At 44.7% G+C, this 15828-nt stretch overlaps 1 protein-coding gene across 2 annotated transcripts in view; it reads left to right on the top strand.

The window, feature by feature from the left end:
• The window catches only part of LOC124264802 (phosphatidylinositol-3-phosphatase SAC1-like), a 62776-nt gene extending 49382 nt beyond the window's left edge, over positions 1-13394 (top strand). The window contains exons 9-19 of one of the 2 annotated variants that reach the window (XR_006895252.1): positions 3422-3490; positions 3711-3790; positions 4989-5087; positions 7406-7544; positions 7752-7821; positions 8007-8079; positions 8200-8293; positions 8912-9013; positions 9345-9405; positions 12030-13088; positions 13127-13394. Coding sequence is in view for 1 of the 2 variants with exons in the window: in XM_046699592.1 (XP_046555548.1) it covers positions 3422-3490; positions 3711-3790; positions 4989-5087; positions 7406-7544; positions 7752-7821; positions 8007-8079; positions 8200-8293; positions 8912-9013; positions 9345-9405; positions 12030-12166 (924 nt within the window). In the remaining variant the exon portion in view is untranslated. Of the gene's footprint in view, positions 1-3421; positions 3491-3710; positions 3791-4988; positions 5088-7405; positions 7545-7751; positions 7822-8006; positions 8080-8199; positions 8294-8911; positions 9014-9344; positions 9406-12029 lie in introns of both variants that reach the window. The other variant, XM_046699592.1, reaches the window with a different exon arrangement.
• The last annotated feature ends 2434 nt before the right edge of the window (positions 13395-15828 follow it).

Below are 15828 nucleotides of genomic sequence, written 5' to 3'. Positions count from 1 at the left end.
GTATGACGATGCAGAGGTGTTCGACATTCACGCTTACTGACCTCTACTCCAAGAAGCAATTACGTCAGTGAAGTGTGACACTCCCGAATTCCAGTGGATTTCGTTGCGTTCTGCCTCCGAAGTTGCTGGGCACATCCTTTGACTAAGCTTAGGCAAAGGAGTGAGGGTCAATTTGATGCTGCCCGGAACTGAATGTTAAACCTTGGAGTTGCTTAGTTGTGTTTCTCTTTCACCTGCCTCGGTCGGTGTCTGGGGGGCCTTCTTGAAGCAGGGGCTGGCCCGATTCTAGTCGCAAGACTTTAATTACGGGGGTACCTTGTAAATCGTGGCGAGGCGAGGCCTACTTGCCGAGTTGCGTCCCTTGTCTTGTACAAGGTTGCGGCCGAACACCACATCGCTCAGGAGCACCCATCTTCCTTGGAGTCATTGTGCTTAGTAAGCCAAGGGGTTCCGGAGAACCCACTACAAACAAAGGAGTTGCGTGCATGCATAACAGGCCTCCCTTGTACATCGCTATCTACGGTTGTCATCAGTCCACACAACTCCAAGACCAACTGATCGCACTGTCCAGACAGAAGGGTAAACTGCGGCCCGCCGTCCAACGTTGGCTCCAAGATGAGAATGATCATTCAAAGTAGTCACGTGGGCAATTAGTGGAGCATGCTGCAAGCTTTATTAGGAACTAGGAAACTAATTAAGGAGAGCAGCATGGAGTGCACGGGCGAATGGACAAGGAGGCCCATGGAAAAAAGTTTACAGTCGTTCCACTAAAAGTTGAAGCAAGAGAGAGAGGTGCAAGTCGTGAGATAGGATAAGTATATAAATATACAATTTATATTAAAATTTCCAAGTCTGTACTAAAGAGGGTCACCCTATAATAAGTGTGGTGACCATCTTCCAAGTGATCGTCAGGAAGAAAGTGAATATCAAGAAATCAAACCCATTTTCTGTAAAACCATTATCTGTAACCCATTATCTGTAAACCTGGCATCTGTAAACCCAGCATCTGTAAACCCGGAATCTGTAAACCAAGTATCTGTAAAAGTATCTGTAAACCCGGTATCTGTAAACCCAGTATCTGTAAACCCAGCATCTGTAAACCCGCTATCTGTGAGCCCAGTATCTTTAAACCCAGTATCTGTAAACCGGGCATCTGTAAACCTGGCATCTGTAAACCCAGTATCTGGATACGTTAACCCGGCATCTGTAAACCCGCTATCTGTGAGCCCAGTATCTGTAAACCCAGCATCTGTAAACCCAGCATCTGTAAACAGTATCTGTATCTGTAAACCCGGTATCCGTAAACCCAGGATCTGTAAACCCAGTATCTGTGAGCCCAGTATCTGTAAACCCACTATCTGTAAACCCAGCATCTGTAAACACAGCATCTGTAAACACAGTATCTGTATCTGTAAACCCGGTATCCGTAAACCCAGGATCTGTAAACCCACTATCTGGATACGTTAACCCAGCATCTGTAAACCTGCTATCTGTGAGCCCAGTATCTGTAAACCCAGTATCTGGATACGTAAGCCCAGCATCTGTAAACCTGGCATCTGTAAACCCGGTATCTGTAAACCCAGTATCTGTGAGCCCAGTATCTGTAAACCCAGCATCTGTAAACCCAGGATCTGTAAACCCAGCATCTGTAAACCCAGTATCTGTATCTGTAAACCCGGTATCCGTAAACCCAGGATCTGTAAACCCAGTATCTGTAAACCCAGTATCTGTAAACACAGCATCTGTAAACACAGTATCTGTATCTGTAAACCCGGTATGTGTAAACCTAGCAATTGCAAACCCAGTACCTGTAAACCCAGCATCTCTGTAAACCTACATCTGTAAACCCAGTGTCTGTAAACCTGGTATCTGTAAACCCAATATCTGTATACCCAGCATTTTTAAACCCAATATCTGTAAATCCGGCATCTGAAAACCCAACCAAGCAGCTGTAAACCCGGCATCTGTAAACCTGTCATCTGTAAACCCAATATCTGTAAATCCGGTATCTGTAAATGCAGTATTTGTAAACCCAGCATCTGTGAATCGGTATCTTTATCTGTATCTGTAAACCCGGTATCCGTAAACCCGGTACCCGTAAACCCAGCATGTGTGAATCTGTATCTGTAAACCCAATATCTGTAAACCCAGTATCTGTATCTGTCAACCCAGTATCTGTAAACCCGGTATCTGTAAACCCAGTATCTGTAAACCCGGTATCTGTAAACTGAATTTCTGTAAACCCGGTATATGTAAACCCAGCTTCTGTAAACCTGATATGTGTAAACCCAGTATCTGTAAACCCGGCATCTGTAAACCCGGCATCTGTAAACCCAGTATCTGTTAACCCAGTATCTATAAACTGAATATCTGTAAACCCAGTATCTGTAAACCCGGCATCTGTAAACCCAGTATCTGTAAACCCAGTATCTATAAACTGAATATCTGTAAACCCAGTATCTGGATACGTAAACCAAGCATCTGTAAACTCGGTATCTTAAAGACAGCATCTGTAAACCCGGCATCTGTAAACCCGGAACCTGTAAACCTGGTATCTGTAAACCCGGCATCTGTTAACCCGGTATCTGTAAACCCGGCATCTGTAAACCCAGTATCTATAAACTGAATATCTGTAAACCCAGTATCTGGATACATAAACTCAGCATCTGTAAACCCGGCATCTGTTAAGCCGGCATCTTTAAACCCAGCATCTGTAAACCCGACATCTGGAAACCTGGCATCTGTAAACCCAGCATCTGTTAAGCCGGCATCTGTAAACCCGGCATCTGTAAACCCTGTATCTGTAAACCCAGTATCTATGAACTGAATATGTGTAAACCCAGTATCTATGAACTGAATATGTGTAAACCCAGTATCTGGATACGTAAACCCAGTATCTGTTAACCCGGCATCTGTAAACCCGTTATCTGTAAACCTGGCATCTGTAAACCCAGCATCTATAAACCCGGCATCTGTAAACCCAGCATCTGTTTACCCAGCATCTGGAAACCTGGCATCTGTAAACCTGGCATCTGTTAACCTGGCATCTGTAAACCAGGCATCTGTAAACCCTGTATCTGTAAACCCAGTATCTATAAACTGAATATGTGTAAACCCAGTATCTGGATATGTAAACCCAGCATCTGTAAACCCAGTATCTGTTAACCTGGCATCTGGAAAACCGGCATCTGTAAACCCGGCATCTGTATCTGTGTGTTGCAGGTGGTATCAGTTATAGTCTGATCAATGTCTACTTTACTGATTTCATGGAAGCATCCCAAACGAGATAATGGCAATATTTTGTATGCTTGAGTCACCCCTGCCACCAAGGGGAAGATGGTTTGTTGGTTTTCTACAGTGTCATGTTGGCAGGTTTTCGTAGATCACTTGCAAATACTGATACAGTTTCATTCATTTTTAGATGGATGGTTTCCAGCGGCACTTTGATGATCAGATTTACAACTACGGGAAACAAGTGCTAATTAATTTAGTAAGTGAATGTTTATATCTAACCAGTTGTCTACACTAGTGGTGTTCTTTCAATGGCTCTATATCTAACCAGTTGTCTACACCAGTGGTGTTCTTTCAATGGCTCTATATCTAACCAGTTGTCTACACCAGTGGTGTTCTTTCAGTGGTACTCTATGGCACTCCGTGGTGCTCTGGTCCAGGAACAGGAAAGTTGAGTTTGGATTTATTCATTTTTTCAGGTCAACCAGAAAGGCTACGAGCTTCAAATGGAACAAGCTTTTGCCCAGACTGTGGTCAACTCCCAGAACTCTAACATCAGGTACACCAATAGCATGTGTTACACCTGCATATACTACATGTATATTGAAACATAATTTCCATATAGTATGTGAGTGAAATGCCCTCTTACAGCACATTGTTGAAAATATAAATCGAAACACGTAGACAAAAAGAAAAAGACAAACAAAGGGCATCGCATCTTACACATCATATGTGTATTGGTGATTGGAAGGCTAAGCCAACAGGTCTCTTCACAAACAGACCTTGCTGGAATGCCAGGTTTTGTGGTCAATATTTCATCATGGAATATGTTACAATGTCCGAGTTATGTAGGACTTCTGCACTAATACCAAGCATACTGTCTGGTTGTGTTAAGTATACTGCCTGGGTGTGTCAAGTATACCATCTGGTTGTGTCAAGTATACCGTCTGGTTGTGTCAAGTATACCGTCTGGTTGTGTCAAGTATACCATCTGGTTGTGTCAAGTATACCGTCTGGGTGTTTCAAGTGTACCATCTTGTTGTGTCAAGTATACCGTGTGGGTGTGTCAAGTATACCGTGTGGGTGTGTCAAGTATACCGTTTGGGTGTGTCAAGTATACCGTCTGGTTGTGTCAAGTATACGTTCTGGTTGTGTCAAGTATACCATCTGGTTGTGTCAAGCATACCGTGTGGGTGCAAGTATACCGCGTTGGGTGTGTCAAGTATACCGTGTGGGTGTGTCAAGTATACCGTCTGGTTGTGTCAAGTATACGGTCTGGTTGTGTCAAGTATACCGTCTGGTTGTGTCAAGTATACCACCTGGTTGTGTCAAGTATACCGTCTGGTTGTGTCAAGTATACTATCTGGTTGTGTCAAGTATACCGTGTGGGTGTGTCAAGTATACCTACTGGTTGTGTCAAGTATACCGACTGGTTGTGTCAAGTATACCGTCTGGTTGTGTCAAGTATGCCATCTGGTTGTGTCAAGTATACCGTCTGGTTGTGTCAAGTATACCGTCTGGTTGTGTCAAGTATACCGTCTGGTTGTGTCAAGTATACCGTCTGGGTTTGTCAAGTATACCATCTGGTTGTGTCAAGTATACCATCTTGGTGTGTCAAGTATACCATCTGGTTGTGTCAAGTATACCATCTGGTTGTGTCAAGTATACCATCTTGGTGTCAAGTATACCATCTGGTTGTGTCAAGTATACCTACTGGTTGTGTCAAGTATGCCCTATATCTGTATCTCTGACCGCAGGTACGAGTCATTTGACTTCCACAAGGAGTGCAGCAAGATGAGATGGGATCGCCTGTCAATACTCACAGACAAGTTGGCGGAGGAGAGGAGACAGTTTGGGTAGGTGCCTTACACTGAATCTTTCCTATAAAAATTCCACACGCAGTCTCGTGGATGACAATACATTGTGTACAGGAATGTATAAACATTCAGTTCACAGAATCTTTAAAGATCTGAATATACCGCAGATTTACAGCCACATTGTTCTGGTGATAAGTGAGGGGTAGTGTCCATGTGGCAGGTACTTCATGCATGGGGAACATTGTTCTGGTGATAAGTGAGGGGTAGTGTCCATGTGGCAGGTACTTCATGCATGGGAAACATTGTCCTGGTGATAAGTGAAGGGTAGTGTCCATGTGGCAGGTACTTCATGCATGGGGAACACTGTTCTGGTGATAAGTGAAGGGTTGTGTCCATGTGGCAGGTACTTCATGCATGGGGAACATTGTTCTGGTGATAAATGAAGGGTAGTGTCCATGTGGCAGGTACTTCATGCATGGGGAACATTGTTCTGGTGATAAGTGAGGGGTAGTGTCCATGTGGCAGGTACTTCATGCATGGGAAACATTGTCCTGGTGATAAGTGAAGGGTAGTGTCCATGTGGCAGGTACTTCATGCATGGGAAACATTGTTCTGGTGATAAGTGAAGGGTTGTGTCCATGTGGCAGGTACTTCATGCATTGGGAACATTGTTCTGGTGATAAATGAAGGGGTAGTGTCCATGTGGCAGGTAATTCATGCATGGGAAACATTGTTCTGGTGATAAGTGAAGGGTAGTGTCCATGTGGCAGGTACTTCATGCATGGGAAACATTGTTCTGGTGATAAGTGAAGGGTTGTGTCCATGTGGCAGGTACTTCATGCATGGGGAACATTGTTCTGGTGATAAGTGAAGGGTAGTGTCCATGTGACAGGTACTTCATGCATGGGAAACATTGTCCTGGTGATAAGTGAAGGGTTGTGTCCATGTGACAGGTACTTTCATGCATGGGAAACATTGTCCTGGTGATAAGTGAAGGGTTGTGTCCATGGGGCAGGTACTTCATGCATGGGAAACATTGTCCTGGTGATAAGTGAAGGGTAGTGTCCATGTGGCAGGTACTTCATGCATGGGAAACATTGTCCTGGTGATAAGTGAAGGGTTGTGTCCATGTGGCAGGTACTTTATGCATGGGAAACATTGTCCTGGTGATAAGTGAAGGGTAGTGTCCATGTGGCAGGTACTTCATGCATGGGGAACATTGTCCTGGTGATAAGTGAAGGGTTGTGTCCATGTGGCAGGTACTTCATGCATGGGGAACATTGTCCTGGTGATAAGTGAAGGGTTGTGTCCATGTGGCAGGTACTTCATGCATGGGAAACATTGTTCTGGTGATAAGTGAAGGGTAGTGTCCATGTGGCAGGTACTTCATGCATGGGGAACATTGTCCTGGTGATAAGTGAAGGGTAGTGTCCATGTGGCAGGTACTTCATGCATGGGAAACATTGTTCTGGTGATAAGCGAAGGGTAGTGTCCATGTGGCAGGTACTTCATGCATGGGAAACATTGTCCTGGTGATAAGTGAAGGGTAGTGTCCATGTGGCAGGTACTTCATGCATGGGGAACATTGTTCTGGTGATAAGTGAAGGGTAGTGTCCATGTGGCAGGTACTTCATGCATGGGGAACATTGTCCTGGTGATATGTGAAGGGTAGTGTCCATGTGGCAGGTACTTCATGCATGGGAAACATTGTCCTGGTGATAAGTGAAGGGTAGTGTCCATGTGGCAGGTACTTCATGCATGGGAAACATTGTTCTGGTGATAAGCGAAGGGTAGTGTCCATGTGGCAGGTACTTCATGCATGGGAAACATTGTCCTGGTGATAAGTGAAGGGTTGTGTCCATGGGGCAGGTACTTCATGCATGGGGAACATTGTCCTGGTGATAAGCGAAGGGTTGTGTCCATGTGGCAGGTACTTCATGCTTGGGAAACGTTGTCCTGGTGATAAGTGAGGGGTAGTGTCCATGTGGCAGGTACTTCATGCATGGGAAACATTGTTCTGGTGATAAGTGAAGGGTTGTGTCCATGTGACAGGTACTTCATGCATGGGAAACATTGTCCTGGTGATAAGTGAAGGGTTGTGTCCATGTGGCAGGTACTTCATGCATGGGAAACGTTGTCCTGGTGATAAGTGAGGGGTAGTGTCCATGTGGCAGGTACTTCATGCATGGGAAACATTGTTCTGGTGATAAGTGAAGGGTTTTGTCCATGTGGCAGGTACTTCATGCATGGGAAACATTGTCCTGGTGATAAGTGAAGGGTAGTGTCCATGTGGCAGGTACTTCATGCATGGGGAACATTGTTCTGGTGATAAGTGAAGGGTTGTGTCCATGTGGCAGGTACTTCATGCATGGGAAGGACGGTAGTGTGCTGTCATCACAACAGGGTGTGTTCCGAACCAACTGCATGGACTGCCTTGACCGCACCAATGTCGTCCAGAGTCTTCTGGCAAAAGATAACCTGCTTGACCAGTTCCAGGTAGGACAATATGCTTGCAGCAAGATGACATTCTGCTTGTAGCTAGTTGATATAATACTTGCTCCTAATTCACATTATGCTTTCACCTAGTGGAAACTATGCTTGCTGTGAGTCAACAGCAGACATTAATTGTGGAAGTGCCATTCAATCTACCAAATAAATTTTCCATTAGAATCTTTGTAGAATCTGTCAATATTTTGGTTTCAGAGATTGGGAATACTAGCTCAGGGAGAACGGATCCCGGAGAAATGTCAGTTTGACACCGTCTTCAAGAATGGTGGGTGTTGTGACCAGTTTCTAGGGCACAGCGTGTCAAGCTTTTGATGATTTACCATTTAGGTAGAACACAACATTGCTACCAAATACTTCTGATGTAGAAAAGCAAGTAATGTAATGGCACAGAAAGCTGTAGTGTTTGAATGATGAGAACATCCTGACCTAGTTACCTCCCATGTGTTGCAGTCTGGGCTGACAATGCAGACACTCTCTCCAAGCAGTATGCTGGAACAGGGGCTTTGAAGACAGATTTCACCAGGTAACAAGCATTTATGAACAAGTTGGCAACAAGCACCACACTTTCTGGTAACTGACAAAAACAGTGAACAGAATAATGTATCTGGGCTGGTGACATGATGAATGTGTTTTTCCTGTCCAGGACAGGGAGGAGGACCAAGATGGGGCTGATGATGGATGGCTGGAACTCCCTCATCAGGTACTTCCTCAACAACTTCCAGGACGGTTTCCGACAGGTGAGAACTGCTACAGACATGAAGCAGGCATCCTACTGTGTGTTCAGTCTTCTGCCATCATCTTTTGCCATGTCCACCGTTGATTTATTGTGGATGTGTGTTGGTGTAAAGGACTTCAGGTTCGTTCACCTCAGTGAAATTGTGGTTTCATCTGGGATGATGTTGATTAGATACAAAAATAAATCTTCTTCTCAAAAGCATAAAATGTCAGAGACCAGAAACATGAAGTTGTGTGATTTTGTTTTGTTTGTATATTCAACACCACAATCAGCAATATTCCAGCGATGTGGCGATGGTCTGTAAACAATTAAGTCTGGACCAAGCTGTGTGTACCTGATTACTAATTTCCACACTGAATCTTCGTAGGTCTAGGGTTTGTGTGTGTGTGTGTGTGTGTGTGTGCTCGTACGTGCGTGTGTTTTTTTAGGTGTGTGTGAAATGGTAACCTTGTGTAGTTCCAAGGTTGTGCAAGGAAACATCATCAGAAATCAAATGTGCTTAGCCGTGACATCAATGCTTCTGTAAACAGTTATTGAAAATCCTTGACCAAACAGGTGTGGTGTGGTGTGATGATGATGATGATGATGATGATGATGATGATGATGATGATGATTACAGGATGCCATTGACCTGTTCCTTGGCAACTACCAGGTGGAGGAGACCGAGGGCCTGACCTCAACATCCCCTCTCACGGTGGAGAGGGACTGGAAGTTTTATGCTGTAAGTTGACAGACAGTGTGTTCTACCCTTAAACAGCTGCCATGTTCTCACTTCATATAACTGTAAGTTGACAGAGTGTCCTACCCAGTAACCCATTCTTGTCGCAAGAGGCTACTAACGAGATCGGGTCGTCAGGCTCGCTGACTTGTTTGACACATGTCATCACATCCCAGTTGCGTAGATCGATGCTCATGCTGTTGATCACTGGATTGTCTGGTCCAGACTCGATTATTTACAGACCGCTGCCATATAACTGGAATATTGCTGAGTGGTGTAAAACTCACTCACTTACCCTTTAACCCAAGGCTTACTGCTGTTCCTTTTCTTATAGATACCTGTGATATTTTTGGTTGCCATGGCAATGTTTGTCATCAGCATCTTACTGCCAGATGGTAAGTACTGCCTGCCACAATAATGTCATCATTATCCCACTGCCAGATGGTAAGTACTGCCTGCCACAATAATGTCATCATCATCCCACTGCCAGATGGTAAGTACTGCCTGCCACAATAATGTCATCATCATCCCACTGCCAGATGGTAAGTACTGCCTGCCACAATAATGTCATCATTATCCCACTGCCAGATGGTAAGTACTGCCTGCTGCAATAATGTCATCATTATCCCACTGCCAGATGGTAAGTCCTGCCTGCCACAATAATGTCATCATTATCCCACTGCCAGATGGTAAGTCCTGCCTGCCACAATAGTGTCATTATCATCCCACTGCCAGATGGTAAGTCCTGCCTGCGACAATAATGTCATCATTATCCCACTGCCAGATGGTAAGTGCTGCCTGCCACAATAATGTCATCATCATCCCACTGCCAGATGGTAAGTCCTGCCTGCCACAATAATGTCATCATCATCCCACTGCCAGATGGTAAGTACTGCCTGCCACAATAATGATCATCATCATCCCACTGCCAGATGGTAAGTACTGCCTGCCAAATAATGTCCTGCCTGCCACAATAATGTCATCATTATCCCACTGCCAGATGGTAAGTACTGCCTGCCACAATAATGTCATCATCATCCCACTGCCAGATGGTAAGTCCTGCCTGCCACAATAATGTCATCATCATCCCACTGCCAGATGGTAAGTACTGCCTGCCACAATAATGTCATCATCATCCCACTGCCAGATGGTAAGTCCTGCCTGCCACAATAATGTCATCATTATCCCACTGCCAGATGGTAAGTCCTGCCTGCCACAATAATGTCATCATCATCCCACTGCCAGATGGTAAGTCCTGCCTGCCACAATAATGTCATCATTATCCCACTGCCAGATGGTAAGTCCTGCCTGCCACAATAATGTTATCATCATCCCACTGCCAGATGGTAAGTACTGCCTGCCACAATAATGTCATCATCATCCCACTGCCAGATGGTAAGTCCTGCCTGCCACAATAATGTTATCATCATCCCACTGCCAGATGGTAAGTCCTGCCTGCCACAATAATGTCATCATTATCCCACTGCCAGATGGTAAGTACTGCCTGCCACAATAATGTCATCATTATCCCACTGCCAGATGGTAAGTCCTGCCTGCCACAATAATGTCATCATCATCCCACTGCCAGATGGTAAGTCCTGCCTGCCACAATAATGTCATCATTATCCCACTGCCAGATGGTAAGTCCTGCCTGCGACAATAATGTCATCATCATCCCACTGCCAGATGGTAAGTACTGCCTGCCACAATAATGTCATCATTATCCCACTGCCAGATGGTAAGTACTGCCTGCCACAATAATGTCATCATTATCCCACTGCCAGATGGTAAGTCCTGCCTGCCACAATAATGTCATCATCATCCCACTGCCAGATGGTAAGTACTGCCTGCCACAATAATGTCATCATCATCCCACTGCCAGATGGTAAGTACTGCCTGCCACAATAATGATCATCATCATCCCACTGCCAGATGGTAAGTCCTGCCTGCCACAATAATGTCATCATTATCCCACTGCCAGATGGTAAGTCCTGCCTGCCACAATAATGTCATCATCATCCCACTGCCAGATGGTAAGTACTGCCTGCCACAATAATGTCATCATCATCCCACTGCCAGATGGTAAGTACTGCCTGCCACAATAATGTCATCATCATCCCACTGCCAGATGGTAAGTCCTGCCTGCCACAATAATGTCATCATTATCCCACTGCCAGATGGTAAGTACTGCCTGCCACAATAATGTCATCATTATCCCACTGCCAGATGGTAAGTCCTGCCTGCCACAATAATGTCATCATTATCCCACTGCCAGATGGTAAGTCCTGCCTGCCACAATAATGTCATCATCATCCCACTGCCAGATGGTAAGTCCTGCCTGCCACAATAATGTCATCATTATCCCACTGCCAGATGGTAAGTACTGCCTGCCACAATAATGTCATCATCCCACTGCCATGGTAAGTCCCACAATAATGTCATCATCATCCCACTGCCAGATGGTAAGTCCTGCCTGCCACAATAATGTCATCATCATCCCACTGCCAGATGGTAAGTGCTGCCTGCCACAATAATGTCATCATCATCCCACTGCCAGATGGTAAGTACTGCCTGCCACAATAATGTCATCATCATCCCACTGCCAGATGGTAAGTACTGCCTGCCACAATAATGTCATCATTTTACAAGAGGCAGATGATCTGATATGTAAGGCTGTATTGCTATATCTAATCTAAAGACTCCAAAGCTACCCAAAGGGTCTGTATGAGGCACATGTACGTCATGATGTACCCTGCTGCCTGGGACATAGGTTTGCCTGGGATGAGTTGTAGCTTCAGTACAAACAGCCCATGTTTGTAGTAACAGGTGGCTAATGGGTGGTCACACCCACTGACTTGGTTGATATCTCACATCTGTTGATCGATACTCATAATGTTAGTCACTGGATTATCTGGTTCATACTCCATCAATAACAGACCTCATCTGGAACATTGCTGAGTGCAGCACTGCATTACAAACTTGGCCCTTTGTCTCATTTCTGTTATCATTCCTTTTGCAGAACACTTCAGTGAACAAGTGATGTATGTGTTTTTCTGGGGAGCTGCCTCTGTGATTGCCTTGACTGTCATGTTTGCATTTGGCAGCGAATATGTGGACCAACCCAAACTCACCCAAGCCAAGACCAAGACAGAATAGCTATATGATCGGGGAATATTCATTGTGTGATGGACTTGTTTTGGCTTTACAATGTTGTGACGAAGCTCTACTAGTGATCACCAGTTTGTCAGCCATGTTGATATGCTACTGTTGAATCATTTCTGAAATGAGTTAGTTTCATGAACAATCTTGGCATCACCATTATCACTGACAAAGATATTTACTAAGTCCGAGTCTTCAGCAGGCCTGAGCTTGTTCTGAGACAGAAGGTAACACAAGTGTCTGGATGTATGGAGTGGGTCATGTCACATGGGTGTCAAGGGCCAAGGAGCAGTGGGTCAGGGGTCATAAAACAGGGGGTCAGGGATCATGTAGCAAGGGGTCAAGGACCATGTCACAAGGATTCATGTCAGAAGAGTTCATGTAGCTGGGGTCAGGGGTCATACAGCTGGGGAAACATCTATTAATTTGTAACTCTAGTAATGAAAAGGACCTGTCGATTTTGAGTTTTGTCTGATAGCAAAGAAAGAAATGGAAGTAATTTTTTTCAGACATTTTGCAGACAACTGTAAAACTAGTTAATACTAGTGTGAGAAAGGTGTAACAGTGTGAGCGTACCACTACCACTGGTTCACATCTCCAGTCATATGAAGTATTACTACACCTAGAAATGCCTGCTGAGTACTGTAGGGTACCATTACCTGATCAGAGGCTAGCTGAGTACTGTAGGTACCAGTATCTGATCAGAGGCTAGCTGAGTACTGTAGGGTACCATTACCTGATCAGAGGCTAGCTGAGTACTGTAGGGTACCAGTATCTGATCAGAGGCTAGCTGAGTACTGAAGGTACCATTACCTGATCAGAGGCTAGCTGAGTACTGTAGGGTACCAGTATCTGATCAGAGGCTAGCTGAGTACTGTAGGTACCAGTATCTGATCAGAGGCTAGCTGAGTACTGTAGGGTACCATTACCTGATCAGAGGCTAGCTGAGTACTGTAGGTACCAGTATCTGATCAGAGGCTAGCTGAGTACTGCAGGTACCAGTATCTGATCAGAGGCTAGCTGAGTACTGTAGGTACCATTACCTGATCAGAGGCTAGCTGAGTACTGTAGGGTACCAGTATCTGAACAGCGGCTAGCTGAGTACTGTAGGTACCAGTATCTGATCAGAGGCTAGCTGAGTACTGCAGGTACCAGTATCTGGTCAGAGGCTAGCTGAGTACTGTAGGGTACCAGTATCTGGTCAGAGGCTAGCTGAGTACTGTAGGTACCAAGAGGCTAGCTGAGTACTGTAGGGTACCTGTATCTGATCAGAGGCTAGCTGAGCACTGTCCAGTGGACAAACTGATGCCAACCACACCTTTATGGTGGGGTTAAATCTTCACATCGTCACAGATAACAAATATGTACAGATACATGTTATTAGTCACTACTTTTATTTATTGTTTTAGTAAAGATTGGGCTGTGGATTTATCTTTACTTAGACTGCAAGATATATTTATATAATGTTTACTGATGTAGCTAGACCAGATTTACTATAAGGTTCGTGGGTGAGGTCAGGGGCATGTTACCTGCCAGCTCTCAATGGAAAGAGTGGCAAAGCCTGAGAGTTTCAGTGAGTTGGGGTGGTGGTTAGAACAGCCTCATGGTTTCAGATGGGAGGAGGTTACCAGAGAATGGGAAGGAGGGATGTTCTGAACAGCCTCATCATAATTTTGGTTGAGATGTTGCAAGACAGAGTGTATGAGAACAGCTGAAGTGGTGACTTGGTGACGGGCTGCTGCTGCTGCTGTTGCTGAAGATGACTCCTGGTGTACATATTGTCACCATTAACTATGATGACGTTACTACTGACCTGCATATTACTTCATTATACAGTCATTGTTTAGAAAGCTGATTACAAATTTGCTTCGGGAAATGTATGCACGAAGTCTTTTCCCCATTCCAGTAACTTTTTAATCGAGTTGATCACCTCATCAGAGGCGTTACAACTGTGGTTGTCATGTGTTGCCATCAATGACACTGTGCACCTGCTGATATATTTGATCATACGGCAGCGTTGCCAGGCCAGACAATATGGTTACATTGGAGGGTGTGTCCTGACGCCCGTAGTGTGGGCATAGTTACATACAACAGTTGCATGCATCGGAGCGTCTGGTCAAGGGGACACTTCAGCTCAACCCGGGTCTGGAACTGAATGTAATTATATTACAAGAGCTTGTACAAAGTGTAAAATGCCTTCATTGCCATATTTTCACCAAATAAACACAATGAATATATCATCTACATGTGTTGGGTTTTTTTCAATCGAATTTTCAACATAACTAGTGGCCTTGTGAGCCAGCACTGTTGATCAAGAAACATTGTCACTGTGATGTGTGTTATGTGGCCGACTGGAACTTTTTATGATGGCTCTCACATGCTGACTGCACCGTTACACATCTATGCTATATCACTAATATAGCAGAGTCTGAGAGGTGGGATTGCAGGGGGAGATAACTGTCAATAAGTTGTAAGTATGTGAACGTTTATTTTGATAAAATAACATATCTTACACTATGATTTCATTTGCAATACACATGTTTAAAATGTATAGGAATATTTACAAAGGCAAACCTCCAGAACTTTCATATACTATATACAACCTCCTAGAGCTGGCTTCTGGAATCTACTTGACATGATGTCCCACGTGTAGCCCCTATATTGCCACCCAGCACCCTGGCGGAGGATAGGCGGGCCTTCACTACAGCCTGGGCTGCTCTCCTGCATACAACCCAAGCACCAAATCTGAACTGGTATGTGGTTGATAGATGCCCAGTCTGGGATGGAGATGACGTAGGATGCACCACTCTAGGTCCAGGAATCAGCTTCTTGCCGCCTTGTGGTGCCTTGTGGTGTAACTAAAGGATCACGTGTTGACTGTAAACCTCGGGTACTTCCCGTGCGAAGGGTGGACTGGAGCATGGAGGTAAACATCCTCGATATCCGGGACATGAGATGGTTGTAGAATCAGCATTTTCACCAAATATTTACAAACCCAAACATGTATGTTGGGAAGAGTCTCTCAGGGACAATATCTGCTAGTCCAAGATAAGATCAGTGGACCCTGACATCATGAACAAAGAAGGGGCCTTGTGCAGGTTGTGTCTTGGCATACTTTGGCAACTTGAACAAAGTGGTATGATTCCTTGAAACCCTCTTAGAGGTTCTCCAGCAAATTTTTACATATTGGGTGGCAGTGTATTCCTGTTTGTCTCCGTCATTGTGGGGAACCCTTTTGGTTTTGTGACATGCCTCAGGAACACCTCAGCTTGAAAAAAGTCTGCGATCTAGGGCGCTACATCAAAGGCTTCTTCACTCCTCTTTCTCCTAATCTATTTGCAAGACCATGACTTCCTGGAGTGATTTGAGAAAAACAGGAACTCCACCCTTGGTGCATGCAGGGAGGTGTCAAAGAACACTGCACTGAGGTTGAACAGGAGTGGTAGTCTGTCTTGTCACAGTCCCTAAACCGCATTATTCTGTTCTGCCCAGCCTTTCTGCAATGCTGAAGCAAGTCTAGATTTCCTCAGGTTCTGAATCTCATTTTTACTTCAATGTGTTGAGTACACAGAATACAGTAAATGGCTGATACGAAAATGAGGGCTGTTGGTTCAACAAAACCATATGATATAAACATCAGTCCCAGTTGGATTATATTC

Source organism: Haliotis rubra, unplaced genomic scaffold (genome assembly GCF_003918875.1).
Source record: "Haliotis rubra isolate DU_JTF1 unplaced genomic scaffold, ASM391887v1 Scf944, whole genome shotgun sequence".
Lineage (NCBI taxonomy): Eukaryota > Metazoa > Mollusca > Gastropoda > Lepetellida > Haliotidae > Haliotis > Haliotis rubra.
The sequence above is the reverse complement of the archived record's forward strand: the minus strand, read 5'-3'. Positions and strand labels throughout refer to the sequence as shown.